The sequence below is a fragment of the Eublepharis macularius genome, chromosome 13, assembly GCF_028583425.1.
Source record: "Eublepharis macularius isolate TG4126 chromosome 13, MPM_Emac_v1.0, whole genome shotgun sequence".
NCBI classification, from domain to species: domain Eukaryota; kingdom Metazoa; phylum Chordata; class Lepidosauria; order Squamata; family Eublepharidae; genus Eublepharis; species Eublepharis macularius.
Genome location: NC_072802.1, coordinates 34,841,136 through 34,855,088, shown reverse-complemented (window position 1 = coordinate 34,855,088; position 13,953 = coordinate 34,841,136). Strand labels below are relative to the sequence as shown.

At 41.0% G+C, this 13,953-nt stretch overlaps 1 protein-coding gene across 1 annotated transcript in view; it reads right to left on the bottom strand.

Annotated features, from left to right (window-relative positions):
* Window positions 1-4,804: 4,804 nt before the first annotated feature.
* Window positions 4,805-13,953, bottom strand: part of RADX (RPA1 related single stranded DNA binding protein, X-linked) — a 31,143-nt gene continuing 21,994 nt past the window's right edge. Inside the window, exons 12-15 of the mRNA XM_054995724.1 lie at window positions 12,941-13,020; window positions 10,352-10,648; window positions 7,694-7,873; window positions 4,805-6,194 (exon numbers count right to left, since the gene is read on the bottom strand). Coding sequence (XP_054851699.1) covers window positions 6,049-6,194; window positions 7,694-7,873; window positions 10,352-10,648; window positions 12,941-13,020 — 703 coding nt within the window. The 3' untranslated portion in view covers window positions 4,805-6,048. The remainder of the gene's footprint in view (window positions 6,195-7,693; window positions 7,874-10,351; window positions 10,649-12,940; window positions 13,021-13,953) is intronic.

The following is a 13,953-nucleotide window of genomic DNA, read 5'->3' as shown; positions in this document are numbered from 1 at the left end:
AATCTTGCCACAGTGTTTTGCATCAACTGAACCTTCCAATCTTCAAATGCAGCCCCCCCCCAATAGATCACATTGCAGTAATCTCACTGGAATGCGATCAGATCATAGATGACTGGCCAGATCATCCTTTTCAAACAAACAAACAAACAAACAAAAAGCCACTACGTGCTATAGATAGACATGCATTGAGTTACAGAGGAAGAAGACAGATCCTCCACCTTAAGATTTATAAGAGATAATTTCTGTTCAAAACGCTGAAGCCAGGGAGACTTATGAGAGTCCCTGATGGTTAGGTTTACCAAGCTGCCCTCGGGGGGCCTCAAAAATAGACGAAACCAGAAATTAAAGGCATGTACCCAAGTACAGGTTTCTATAGAGCTAAGTCCAAATTCATAATGACGGGCTGATGGTGAAGATAGACAGCCTAGATCCCAAAGCGCCTGCGAGCTATGAACCTGCTCCTTCAGGCAGCTTGCAACCCCCACCTAGAAAAGAGTGACCCCTCTTTTGTTTCTAGGCTCAAATACAAAATTTCAGATCTATATGAAAGCATTTTGAAACAAATATGGTGAATTTGCTGCATGGAAGATAGACCTGAAATGCTCTTGTCTTGACATGTCAGTTTAGTTAAAATGGCAACATTTATTTAGGCAATTTATATGATACCTGCTGGAGGTAGCTAACAACAATAAAACAAAAACAATCAATACAATACTGCAAATCACATAATAAAATTAATCCATACATCAGCCAACTCGGGAGAATAAATAAATAACAGATTAATAAAAACATGCCAATAAAAACACAAGCCAATTAGAACAGCTGGGTTACAGAAGCAGTAAAACAAGCCAAACTGTCTAAAATGATACTAATGGACCAAGCTTCAGGCATGGGTAGGTCATAAAACAACGCTAAAGAACCCCTTTGTTAAAAACCTGGGTAAGGAGAAATTTTTTGGCCTGATGCTTGAAAGATAAGCTTCAAAGTGGAGAGAATTCAAAAGCCATCACCAAAGAAGTTGATCAGCACCTGTCTGACCTCTGAACAGGCATCAGGGCTTGAGAAAAGAACCTTAACTGCTGGGCTGGACAATATGGAGGAGGCAGTCCTTCAAATATCCTAGACTCAAGCTGTTTAGGGCCTTAGAACGCCTGTATATTGGTGGCATCTCACTTCAAATAGCCAGATGATCTCTCCCAGTGGTTTTATGCAGATGTTAAACAGCATATGGGACAAGAAAGTCCCTGCAGGATCCCACAGCACACAGTATTTACTCCAATGTAAGACCATTTTTTCTCCCCTCACTGGGTTTGCCATAAAAAAGAGTTGCCTTACATTCACATACAATTTACAGATATGTCCTCTAAAATTACTTTTGGTGTATAACATTTTTTTTGGCGAGGGCTGGTCATCTTACATTCAGGATTGTCTTCCTTTTGAGGAAATGCAATAAGGGCAACGGGGCCAAGAAATTCCAGGTCCTTCTGGAATTAATCAGCCACCAACGCATGATGCTCCCTCCCCACTCCCAACACAGCCAGCCTCTCCAGAAGGATACCCTGGTTGACGGTATCAAAAGCCACCAATAGGCCCAGGACAATCACTAGGGACACCCTCCCCATCACTCTCCTAGCACAAATTGTGGGGGAGACCAAATCTGTTTCCATCCCAAACTCAGTTCCGAACCCAGAGACCCAGTTAATCTATTCTCTCCAAGACGGCTTGAAGCTGCAGCCGCCACCCGCTAGAGCACCTTTCCCGAGAATGGAATGCTGACCACTGGGTGGTAGTTAGTTGAGGTCATTTGGGTCCAGTGATGTCCTCTTCAGGAAAGGTCTCACAACCATGTTCTTCAAGTAAATTTCATACATGCCAATGTCTTCCACACCAAAAAACAACCCCCTACATTTATAAGGTGGGAAAGGCATTCATGAATTAATGGAAAATGCTAAACACACAAGCCTTATTCACTGCTTTCTCAAAGGACGTGCAACACAGCAGCATTCAAGCACCAGAGCTTTGAGACCTGTGGCAAACAGGATTTCCAAGTCTAATAAAAGACAGATGTTGGAGGCATAATTGAATCACTCATGACAAGTCCAGTGTTAACACTATTGTGTCATTTCCACTGGCAACAGATGGATTTGCTTAATAAGGCAGTATGGTACACACTTTTGTCAACAAGCCAGAATGAACACACATATGATCATGTCAGTTATGAAAACTGTACTTGGTTTGAATTGGGAGTTTCCCCATTAACAGTAAAAGCTTTGTTTTCTGGAATTTGATTACCCAAAATGCTCAGTTAACTGGCATCACTCAGAAGTCAAGCTCCTCCCCCTTGGCCACCATACGTGTGTCTTCAGGCACATGCATATTCCGCTCCCAGCTCTCCAGCTGGACAGCTTGATGCCTTCTAGCTATGTCTGGGCTTCTGACAGCTGGTGTGGCTGTCTGTCATCACCCTCAGGTGTCTCCTCAGCCTGCCTTGAGTTGTCAAGACCCAGCTCTGCAAGAGGACTACTGGGCAGCTGACCTGTTTGTTTCCCTGCTGTGAGGGTCACTGCGTGGCTTAGAGGGGAAGAGGAAGGCTCCCCCCCTCCAGGCATGGGAGCTGGTGTTCCCATTGGGATGGGGTTTGGATACTGATTTCTTTGGGGAGAGGCAGAACAATATGCTTGAACATCTGGCATATGTAATAACTGGGACCCCCCCTCCCCCAATCCCATGAGTGGCTGATAACAAAGCTTTTGCTGTACATGGACAACAGTAAAGAGCTAGGGGTGCAGTTATACACCTGCTTCTTGACAAGCGTGATCCCCAATTTACCTAATCTTCCCGATCACACTAGTGAACTCCCATTTCTTCCGTGATGGCTACCGGTACTCATCACTATTATGCTTCCATAGTACATGAACTATGTAAGACAATGCAATTAAGGCACAAAATGTCACATTTAACATAGGGAGAGTGGTGGTGACAGACGCTGGGATGGTCTATTCACCAATTTCATGGAGCAACAAGCCTCTGCACTCTTCTCTTTCCACTCTGGTTCATTCATTTCTAACATTTGAGCCAAGAGGGCTTACATAACTTAACATATGTACATAAAACAGAGTTCTTCTTCCTCTGTCCCTTAATCTATATAGCCCTCCCATATAGCCCTGTGTGCTTTTGTCTTGCAGAGTATGTTTTCATACGTGGAAGGCACAATGTGGTCATGGTAAGCTGGTAATAAAGGGTAATGGTGCACAGAGATATATTATTCTAATACTTGCATTCTAAGAATGATTTGGTCCTGCTGGGAATGGATTCCCCAAGCAGAATATAATGAAGTTGCATTACTCTCTTCAGCTTGAAGGCCTGTTCAGGCCTCTGCACAGATATGACTCAGCCTGTGAAACAGAGGAAGAAGGGGCAGCTGAGAGCAGATCATAGAATCATAGAGTTGGGAGGGGTCTTACAGACCAACTAGTCCAATCTCTTGCCTAATGCAGGAACATCCCTGACAAGTATTTGTCCAGCCACTCCTTGAAGCTTGATGGGGAACCCACCACATCCCCGGGCAGCCGATTCCATTGCTGAATTGCTCTTAACGTGAAGATTTTCCTAACATCCAGCTGGTACCTTCCCTCCTGTAGTTTAAACCCATTGTTTTGAGTCCCATTCTCTGTTGCCAACAGGAACAGCTCCCTTCCTTCCCCTAAGTGACAGCCTTTTAAATACTTGAGCAATCATGTCTCCCCTCAACTTCCTGTTCTCCAAACTGAACATTCCCAAGTCCCTAAGTCTTTCCTTGTAGGGCTTGGTTTCCAGCCCCTTGATCATCCCCACCCTGAGGCTGTTTGTGAGGAGGGTGGGCTAAAAATCAAATAAGTAAATCCTGGTTGATCTCCTCTGCACCATTTTCAATTTGTTCACATCTGTTTGGAAATGAGGCCTCCAGAACTGCACACAATACTCCAGGTGGGGCCTGACCAATGCAGTATATAGTGGGACAATGGGATCTGAATGTTATGCCTTTGTTCACACACCCCAAGATTGCAGTCACCTTTTTTTTTGCTGCTGCATCACACTGACTGCTCATATTTAGCTTCCCATCCACCCATATCCCAAGATCTTGATCATACACACTGCTATCCAGAAGTGTATCCCTCATCCAGTATGCTTGCTTTGCATTTTTGTTATCTAGGTGGCAAACACGGCACTTATCCATGTTAAATTGCATATGGAGAAAGGCAGAGGAATGTCTCCATCCCTGCTTGGCCTCTGGAACACAACAACAGGGTAGTGGAAGAAGGCCCTCCCCTTCTTGCAGCTGGCAGCAGTTTTCAATAAGCCAGCATGGTGAAAACACTCCTCTTCCCTCAGTCCCCTCTTGGTGCTTTGCCAGTGTAGATGTGGCTGTTCAGGGCAACAGCTATGACACTTCCTTGGTAGACAATAAAATAACCTCCATCTAGGCAGTTCTAGGTAGATAGCTATGTTGGTCTGCAGTAGAACAGCAGGATCTGAGTGCAGTGGCACCTTAGAGACCAACAAGACTTTTAGGGTGTAAAACTTTTGGGAGTCAGAGCTCCTTTCTTCAGGTATCTGTACCAATGGCAGGTATCTAAAGAAGGGAGCTCCGACTCTCAAAAGCTTATTCCCTGAACTGAAAATCTTGTTGTTCTCTAATGTACCACTGCACTTAAACCCTATTGCTCTAACTTGTCTGTTATAAAGGGGACAATTTTAATTAAGCAATAATAATCTGTGTTCCTGCAGTCATGCACACACAATGAATCCAGTCCATTTCTTTGCCTGTGGAAAACTGCAGTAGAGTTAAGTTTTTATTAAACATGTGAAAATACAGAAAAATATGAGAAGAATCTCACTACTTGCATGATTTTTAAGAGGCAGGAAATCTCAAGACAAAATATTAATAAGTTATTGCAGTACCAAAACTACAATACAACACAAGAAAATGTCCGAGAAGGACTTTAAAAAAAAGGCTATTGTGTGTATGTTCTTTCCATCTAAAGAAGAAAACAAAAACAACACAACACACACACATTTTCTTCCCCCCTTTGTACAACACTGCAGGTACATGGGGTCCTATTCTGGGAGTACTAAGCTCCTGCTATTTTGTTTCTTCACTGCTCTCCATTAAATTCATCAGCATGGGTCCCCTAAAATATAATTTCTAGCTGATATGCTCTTCATCTAAAGAACTGGTTAGGCTCTGTTGGTAGGGACGTTTGTAGGCAAAACTGCCAAGACAGAAATGGAGAGTGGATTCCCCATGCCTAAGATAAATTATTAGTTCTGTACCAATGGCAGATTCATTTCTAAACAAAGAAGCCAAATGATTCTTTTCTATTTGATGCTTAAAATTATGGTTTGTTCAAAGTTCATCATCTTTGGTGGAAGAGAGCAACTTTATAAATAGTGGCCAATAGTGAGTGCAATGATAACTCTGCTTGGAACAGCAAGTGCAAGGGTTAGAAGCTAGGATGGAAAGGGGCCCTCAAAAAAATTATCACGCACCAGTATCTACTTTTTTTGTCAGCCAAGCCTTCTGATTTTGGATGTCCTTTTGCTGATCTAAAATGGGGCCTATAGGAGCACGTTGAAGTGGTAGATTTCCACTAATTTCTTTTGAACTGCTTACCCCGCAAACAGAGCGAAAACATATGCCTGTGCTTCAGTCTCAGTTACCAGTGGTTTTCTTCAGATAATGATGCTCTCTATCATTAAGGCAAAGTTTGACATGCCACTGTGTTTAGCTGCCCAGCGAGTCAATTTCTTCCTTGGTATATGTGTGCAGTTCCCGCCAAAACAAGAGTAGGATTTGCCAGCTTACAGTTGCTGGATGTTAAGGAACATTACTTGCAGCACGCAATACTCCCTGACTGAAGATGAGATATATCATAATCTTGTACTCTCAAATATGAGATTTTTTTCTAATGTTATTGCCAGACATTCGAACTCTTCTGCTTCTGTTCAATCAACAGCAAGATAAAAATACTCTTGGAATTACAGTAGCATGCTACTGTCAATATTAACCTATGTTTGGTTTGTTACATCAGCATCTGTAATTTTATACACTTTATTAAGAAAGACTTCAGCTTTATCTTCACTCAAAGAACAGACATCCAGGATACAGATGACGTGCTGTTTTTCCAGATCAGCAGCTGCTTTTACAACTTCATCTGGTGAGCAAACAGAGAATGTTCATGTGTGTTAGTATTAAACATTTCACTGGTGCTTTGTCACTCAGTGCTGTAGTGTTAATCAGTCACCTTTTCCTACAGGCCATATCCCGGAACAGGTGCAAACTAGAACAAGGGAATCTGGTCCTGCTACTGCAGCAACTGAAAGCCTTTTCAAAGAAAACCCAGCCCACGTGCTTCAGCTGGGAAACAGAAATGGCTGCAGGTTATGGCGTACTCAGATTATACAAGGACAAAAGCATATGCCTTTTGAATTTAAATTCTTTTCTGTAGCAACAAACAAAAAACAAGGTGTTCTTATTTGGAATTTTTAACTGTAGGAAATATTCAAGAAACGCGGTGTGAAGCTAAAGAACTGTGAAATCAGTTATTCCTGTTCAGGAGCAGCACTTCTCAACATGTCAGAAAACACTTTATCTATCTCTGAGGTCCTAGGCCGTTTCCAGATGGCTTACCTGCCTCCGGAACGTTGCGCCATCTTGCGGGGAAAACACGAAATATCGTGTTTTCTTGCGCGAGTTTTGCACGACGTCGCACAAAACTCTCGCGAGAAAACGCGATATTTCGCGTTTTCCCTGCAAGATGGTGCAACATTCCGGAGGCAGGTAAGCCATCTGGAAACGGCCCTACATGTTACAGGATGACCCCAAACAGATTTGAATGTTTCTGTCTCCGGAACAGAAAATTTAATACAACAAAAAGATTGATGAAATAAGCAAGGCTTCCAAGTCCTCTTCAGTTTAACACATTTAGAGAGTTTGGTAATTCCTTCACTGGCCCATAAGGGAAGTGGGCATAATAAGCCAAAAGGCATAATTTTCTGACTATCAGTCAATGTTGCTCTATGTACATGTTTACACAATTACTGACAGCCAGTGTGACACTGAGATCAGAGCATCAGACTAGTATCTGGGAGATTCAAATCCCCACTCAGCTATGATGTAGGACAACTTTGAGCTAGTCACTCTCTCACAGCCTAAACTGATCATATTTATATTATTTATATAATTTTATAATTTATATAATTATATAAATATAAACACGCTTGGGTGTTTTGTTTGTTCATTGACCATTTACTGTTCTTCTTATTCTACAAAGTTTTTGAACACCAGTTGTTACTAAAACTCTTAAATAAAATTGTTTACAGGGATCAGAGAGATAAAAATACAATATATTCCAAGGTAAATAGCTGCACAGAGGATATACACATTTAAGCATCTTATTTTCCATTTACACTAGTGGCAAGTGTTAAAGTCAGTGTTTAAAATGCTAACCCCTCTAAAGTATCATTTTAAGATGGGTCACAGCCCAGCAAGTTAGCATGTCTAAGTCTGTTTTAAAAAAAACTATAGTAAAGATCAATTTTAAAAGGGATCCTATGTGTATAGGGAATATTTCTTTATAATTGTACATCTATTTGGTACACATGATGTCATTCATAAGCAAAATTATAACAGTCACAGATTAGAAGTTCCTACCTGAAAGTGAAAATATCTCAGAAAGCCCTGCTTTGTTAATGGTCTCCTGTTGACATGAAGTACCACCCACACTGGTCAGCACTGCATCATTTAATACATTTTCCGCTTGGAATAAATGGGAATCTTCAGGGCAACATACAGGCAGGAAGGCAACATCTACAGCTGTGTCATGATTTATGCCTGCACAATAGAGAGTTACTTTAGTTATCACCAGCTTAAACAATTGTTTTGTTGTGTTCTTACAATTCTTTTGCCAGAGACTGCTTTTGAATCAAGAATCGAGATGTGGGCACAGGAAAGCGGCAGATCCAGCTCCGAGGGCCAGTCTTTGGAAAGCTGGTCTTTAAAACATTGTAGGAAGCTGGAATGTCAAAATCCCACTTTGCATGTTCTTGATGATCCTTGTGGCTCAACATCCAGCCTTAAGACAGGATATTTCATATCAAAAACTTCCCCAAACAGTTGCCCGTTCATTTTTTCAAGTTCCCAAATTTTACAGCTGCTTGAACAGATTTTCTCCTAATTTATAATATAAATATTTTTGTAGTTTGAATACATGGAGTTGGATCCTGCATACTGCTAATGTAAGAAGAGAAATTTCACTGTATCCTCACTGTAGCCCACCTCCCAACCTACAAGTTTATTAATCCAGATGAATACCACAACTCCAGTATTCTACTGTCCTGGGACTGAAAGAGGTTGAAGGTGTGATGAGGAACACAGCAAAGACCCACTCTTCTGTTGGCAGTCTGATCAATCATTTTTCTGTCTCTCTCCTCCTTCTACACCATCCCACCTTTCCTCAGGGTGGCTTTAAAAAATAAGAAAGAGTAATAGAGCAATCCATCTTAGATCAGAGTGGAGCCTACTTGTGAATCATGGCCCATCAGCTGAATGGCTCTGTAATGAGCTTGGGCCTACGTTGTGAGGCCTAGTGCCTCCAGGGAAACCTGTACTAGAGTGACTACAGGGCCTACATTTCCCAAGTCCCCTTTGGATCCTGTGATTGGTTAACAGGGGATTTGGAGAGGAAAAATGCACCAACAGAGAAGTAGTGGGATGGTGCCTGGGAAGAAGGGATAAAAGGCCTCACCCGAAGTGGGAGGGTGTTCACTGCTAGGGAGCAGAGCTGAGGAGAGGCTGCTGCAGACAGAGGAATCCCTCATCCAGAAAGGGTGAGTCAGCTTGAAGCCAGTCACCAAGAGACAGCTAGGAACAGTCTAGATAGACACGCTTGGGTGTTTTGTTTGTTCACTGACCTTTTACTGTTCTTATTCTACAAATTTTTTGAACACCAGTTGTTACTAAAGCTCTTAAATAAAATTGTTTATTACACTGCCTGGGTCCTCATGCCTCATTCGGTCACACAAAGTAAAACCTACTGGGAAAGAGTAGACAAGAGAGGTCGGGTGGGTGCTCTAGGCCCTCCTGAGGAGACCTGCACAGAGTGGTGGCAGCCTACAGAAAGCTTCCCTGGTCCCCAGCGTAGGACAGGCTCAAAGAATGGTATGCTTATGCCACTACCCAAACACAGCTGTCTGTCCTTCCTCATATAATCTACCCAGAAACCCCTTTTTTCATCCTTACTACTTATTTTTCAATCCTTTCCAACATCATCATTCTTGAAATGTACTGGGCTGATTCCAGACGACTAACCTGAAGGCACTGCATGCCGCCATGTTCCGGATCACAACAGGGAAAACGCAATATTTCGCGTTTTCCCCGTCGCGATCCGGAACATGGCGGCATGCAGCGCCTTCAGGTTAGTCGTCTGGAATCGGCCCTGCTCAGACCAAAGAACTCCAGAGGAGATATTACCAATACCAGTCAGAATGGTAATATTTCTCTGAATCTTGGAAAGTATGATATTATTAATGCAGATTAATAGGGTGGTGGCTTTATTGGCCCAGCATCAACACTGTTAATTCACCAGTCTGATATCCACTATATGTCCTATGCTTTTCCTTGAAAACTGCTGCTGCCGACTCAAATATTTACCTTCTGCACTGGGGTTATCCTTCTTACATGTAACTCTTCGCATTTGTCTTTGTTCAGCGTGTTTTTGCTCTCTGTCCAGCTCTGGAGTTCATTAGGATTTTGAATTTGTAATCTATCTAAAATTATCTCTGTAAACTGGAGAGCTGGGCAGATTAATAGCCGATTTCCTTGTAAATGCAGAGGATGTTAATTATGTAGTCAAGCAGTAAGCGCTGCAACAGACAGTGAAAGATACATTGTGGCTGGGATCCAAAAAGCTACTTTAGGTATACCCAAGGGTTTGTGTGCTTCAGTGGAACTTTTCGTTTCCTTTTTAACATCAGACCAACACACCATGTCACAAATTGCCTTTTAAATTTGTCTCTGCTTACAAAAAATAACATGCCATACTATACAGCATGGGTGACAGCTGTTTAAGAAAAAAAAAAGCCCAAACTATCCTTCAACTTGTTGCACTAGTGGCAGGTTCTTTACATCATAACCTGTATTCTTCACAATTGCTCTAAAAATAATACACCCTACTATGGAGTAGCAAACCTACATATCATGCTCACTACCTCTTCTCATTGTATAGCAGTCAGTCTTCTGTAACAGGTTCTCAAAACACTTCCCAACAGAGCATGGAACGGTGATTAGGGAAGTGGTGATGGTGATACCTACCAAGAATAGCTACTTCATAGTATTCAAGAGGACAGGCATTTTCAAAGCAACTCATTCCTTCATTTGTTTTCCATTCTTTTAGCTTGCATTTGGTTGCCTGAAGATTATATCGTTGCATAAGGAATTCTTTCTGCATGTAATCAAATTTACAAGGAAAGCTTTCCGGGAAAACTCTGCTGTAGTGCAAGTGTTGTGTTAAGTTGCCTTTTACTGCTGTCCAGAGAGCACTTTGCCAGGAATTATGACATATCCTTTCTGCTTGAACTCTTTCAGACGCATCAGACTTTTCTTTGTTACCTGTTAATATGAAGATATTAAATGGTTAGTTAACCTCCATTTACAGATAGAAAAATTATTCTGCTTTTCTAATAAACCAGAAAGGGCCAAGTTAAAAAAAAACATTAACACTTAAGGAAATTGAATAAGTTATTTAAAAAAAATCATTCAGGAGTTTTGTAAGTAGAATTTTAAAGAAAAGCATCATTAAAAAACAGTATGGTTAAAATTAAATCTACATTTATGATCTCTTAATCAATGGCCCTCCATCAAAAACATTAACGATGGCTTTTTATGTAAATAACCATGGGAAAATATTATTCGAGTCCAATCATTATAAATATGGCATGTTAAATTGTTACTATGGGCTTAATCCTGAGGGCAAGTCATTACAGGCACTAGCGACCAGCCTCTGCCATCTCATATTTCAGCAGAAATATCATCCATTATGCCTGACTGATCTTTTATATTCCCAGTTTTGCACTGTTTGTAATGACCTGGGTTCCGCAATGTTCTTAATTCTCAAATTATAAATATGTACTCTGTATAAACATTTCCTTTTTATAAAACCAAACTATTCAGACCTACTAGCCCTTACTTCTGGAACATTTGGGACTCTTGCCTCTAAGCAGATAAATATGCATGGAATCAAATAAATAATTCTGATTGTTATATACTTGTGTTTCTAGAATGGGGCTCTAATAATCATCTCTGCACCCTAGCTAGTTTTCTAGCACACTGGGGTTACAGCATAATACTTAACGCATAAAGAGTATTTCCAGTGTTCAAGGCATTTCACATACAACATCTCAGTGATCCTTATAACAGCTCTGTAAGATAGGACAGTATTCTCCCCATATTGCAGACAGGCAAAGGTTGCCTGAAGTCCTTTAGCGAGGTCAGGGAAGAAGCAAGATTTGAGCCAGGAACCTCCCGGATCTCAGTCCATTTTCTTAGCTAGTGCTGTAACAAGTGCAGATATGACTGTGTTCCAAGATTCCACATGGCAGAACAGCATTTGCCAATGTTGTGCATACAAGATGCATGAAAGATCACTTCCTATGTAACCATGTGATTAAGCTGACATGTTTCCTGATTAGTCATAACTATGACCCGCATGCTTGTACAATGCAGGCTGCGGGTGGTACCTCAAGGAGGAGGAGTTACTGCCATTAAAAGAAAATAAGGGCTAGTGCCGCTGGGTAATTTATTATTATTATAGCTAGTGCATTAAACACCAGGGTGCTAAGCAACATCAAAATAGCAGCTTCATCCAAATATCTTACAATGTTCAGTTCAGTTCAGTATTTATTGCATTGGGCCAAAGACCACTGCAAACAATAAAACAGTAGCAAAAATATAAGCGACGATACAGATAAAATATACAATACAAGCTGAATAAAACACTGTAAGAATTACACTATTGTGCTTGCAGCCTAATGACAGCCCTGAGCTGTCACCACCTTCTCTCGAATTTTCCCTGCTGCAAGGGCAAAAAGAGCGACCTTGTATGAGGTCTCTGGGTCCACATCTGCTAATACGGCAACAATGTTTTCATTGTCTTGTCTGGGTCCCAACCTGGCTAAGATCGGGCTTAGAAATTTCTTTGTAGGGGATGTGTAGAGTGGGCAGTGTAGCAGATATTGACACAAGTCTTCTGGCTCGGAGCCTCTGCACAAGCAGAGGCACTGAGCAACTGGGATCTTGGAGTAACGATCTTCAAGCATGGCTGTTTGCATCGACTGAAAGTGAACTGAGGTGAAGGCTACACGTAGTTTGCTTACTGAGATTTTAACTAGGTATTGTGCCCTTGTGTGATCTAGTTTAATTAATTTGAACCAAGGCGAGGATTTATTTTCTTGTATAACCCGCCTGTCAAAGGCAGCATCTTGTGTATATATTTGCTCTCTACTGTTGAAATCAGCCTGGGAGGGCCCGAAGATTACATCTGGGAGGTTGTATATTTGAAGAATACTGTTATATTTCAATTGCCATTTAGGGTCTTTCCGGCTGGCTAAGAAACAGATACTTGAAAGGTGGTCTGCAGGCGCTCTCTTCAGTTTGTGCCAATAGTTGAGGAAGGCTTTATATGCACATGCCTGGAGAGAAGGAAGGCCCATTCAGCTCTTAACAATGCAGCTGGGGTATTTGTAGGTAGTACAATGTAAACAACGTATAATATTAAGAAGAAAGTCTGAGGGAATCTGATCTGAGCTTTGCTTTCTACTCTGGCACAAAGATAACAGTCTGATAGTCCTTATTTTAATTTAAAATGTTGACTTTCTCATAGCTTTGAATAAACAAGATAAATACTTCTACAAGACGGAGTTACTTCTGTCACTTCTTGACTCTCTTTTCTTGAAAGGCGCTTTTCTTGCAAAACGGTGTGTGACCTACAAAAAATAAAAACATTGTTATAATTAAAATATAAATAAATTGGCTAGGTTATAATGTTTAAAAACCTCATATTGTGTCATTTTTCCCCTTTTACTGAAAAAGCAGCTGCTGCTTTTTAGTATCAATTAATCATTGTAGGGGAGCAGAACAGTTACAGTTAACCTCCTCCACATTTACAATTAAGAAGTATATCTGTCAAAATAAACAATGTATGAACACAAAGAACTATTCCTGTTAAAAAAATCTTTTCTGCCTCTTTACTCAGTTTGCTTGAAGTACTGTGCACAACAGTTTGACAGCAGCTGAGTTCAATGTAAAAAACCATAAAAGCTTTCTATGCTAATTCTTTAAAAAAAGCTCCAGGGTGTGCTGTTGTAAATAGGATACTAGCACTGTCAGTGGATGAAGGCAGAGAACAGGAATACTCAAACATACTCATTACATAGTCTGAAGTGACAAAACTTCTTTCAAACTACAGAAAAACTATATGAACTAAGATAACATCTAGTGTAAAACAGTCCAACAAATCAAACAATTGAGCACTGACTGGTTAACCGTGAAATTATGACTTAAACCTTTAAATTATGACTTAAACCTCTAAGCTGTCCCTGTAGTCATCCTAAAGAAATATTAAGCATTGCATTTGGAGAATTAGATGGCTAGTAGGGTTTTAGACCACAGTAACCCTCTTCTGTGTCCATACAGTATTATCTGTCAGATTATGAGATTTTATTACAAAGTAATGTGATATTCACTATACTGGAGTCTATTCTATAGGCAAATGAAGAAGAGATTCCATTCCATGACAAAGGATCATGGGACTCATTTTTGGAAACAGAGGCAAATCTAACCTCTGATGGTTGCTCCTTGCTTGGAGGTTTTCAAAAGGAAAAAAAAAGACAGTTTAGGTCCAAACCTGCCATCTGGCA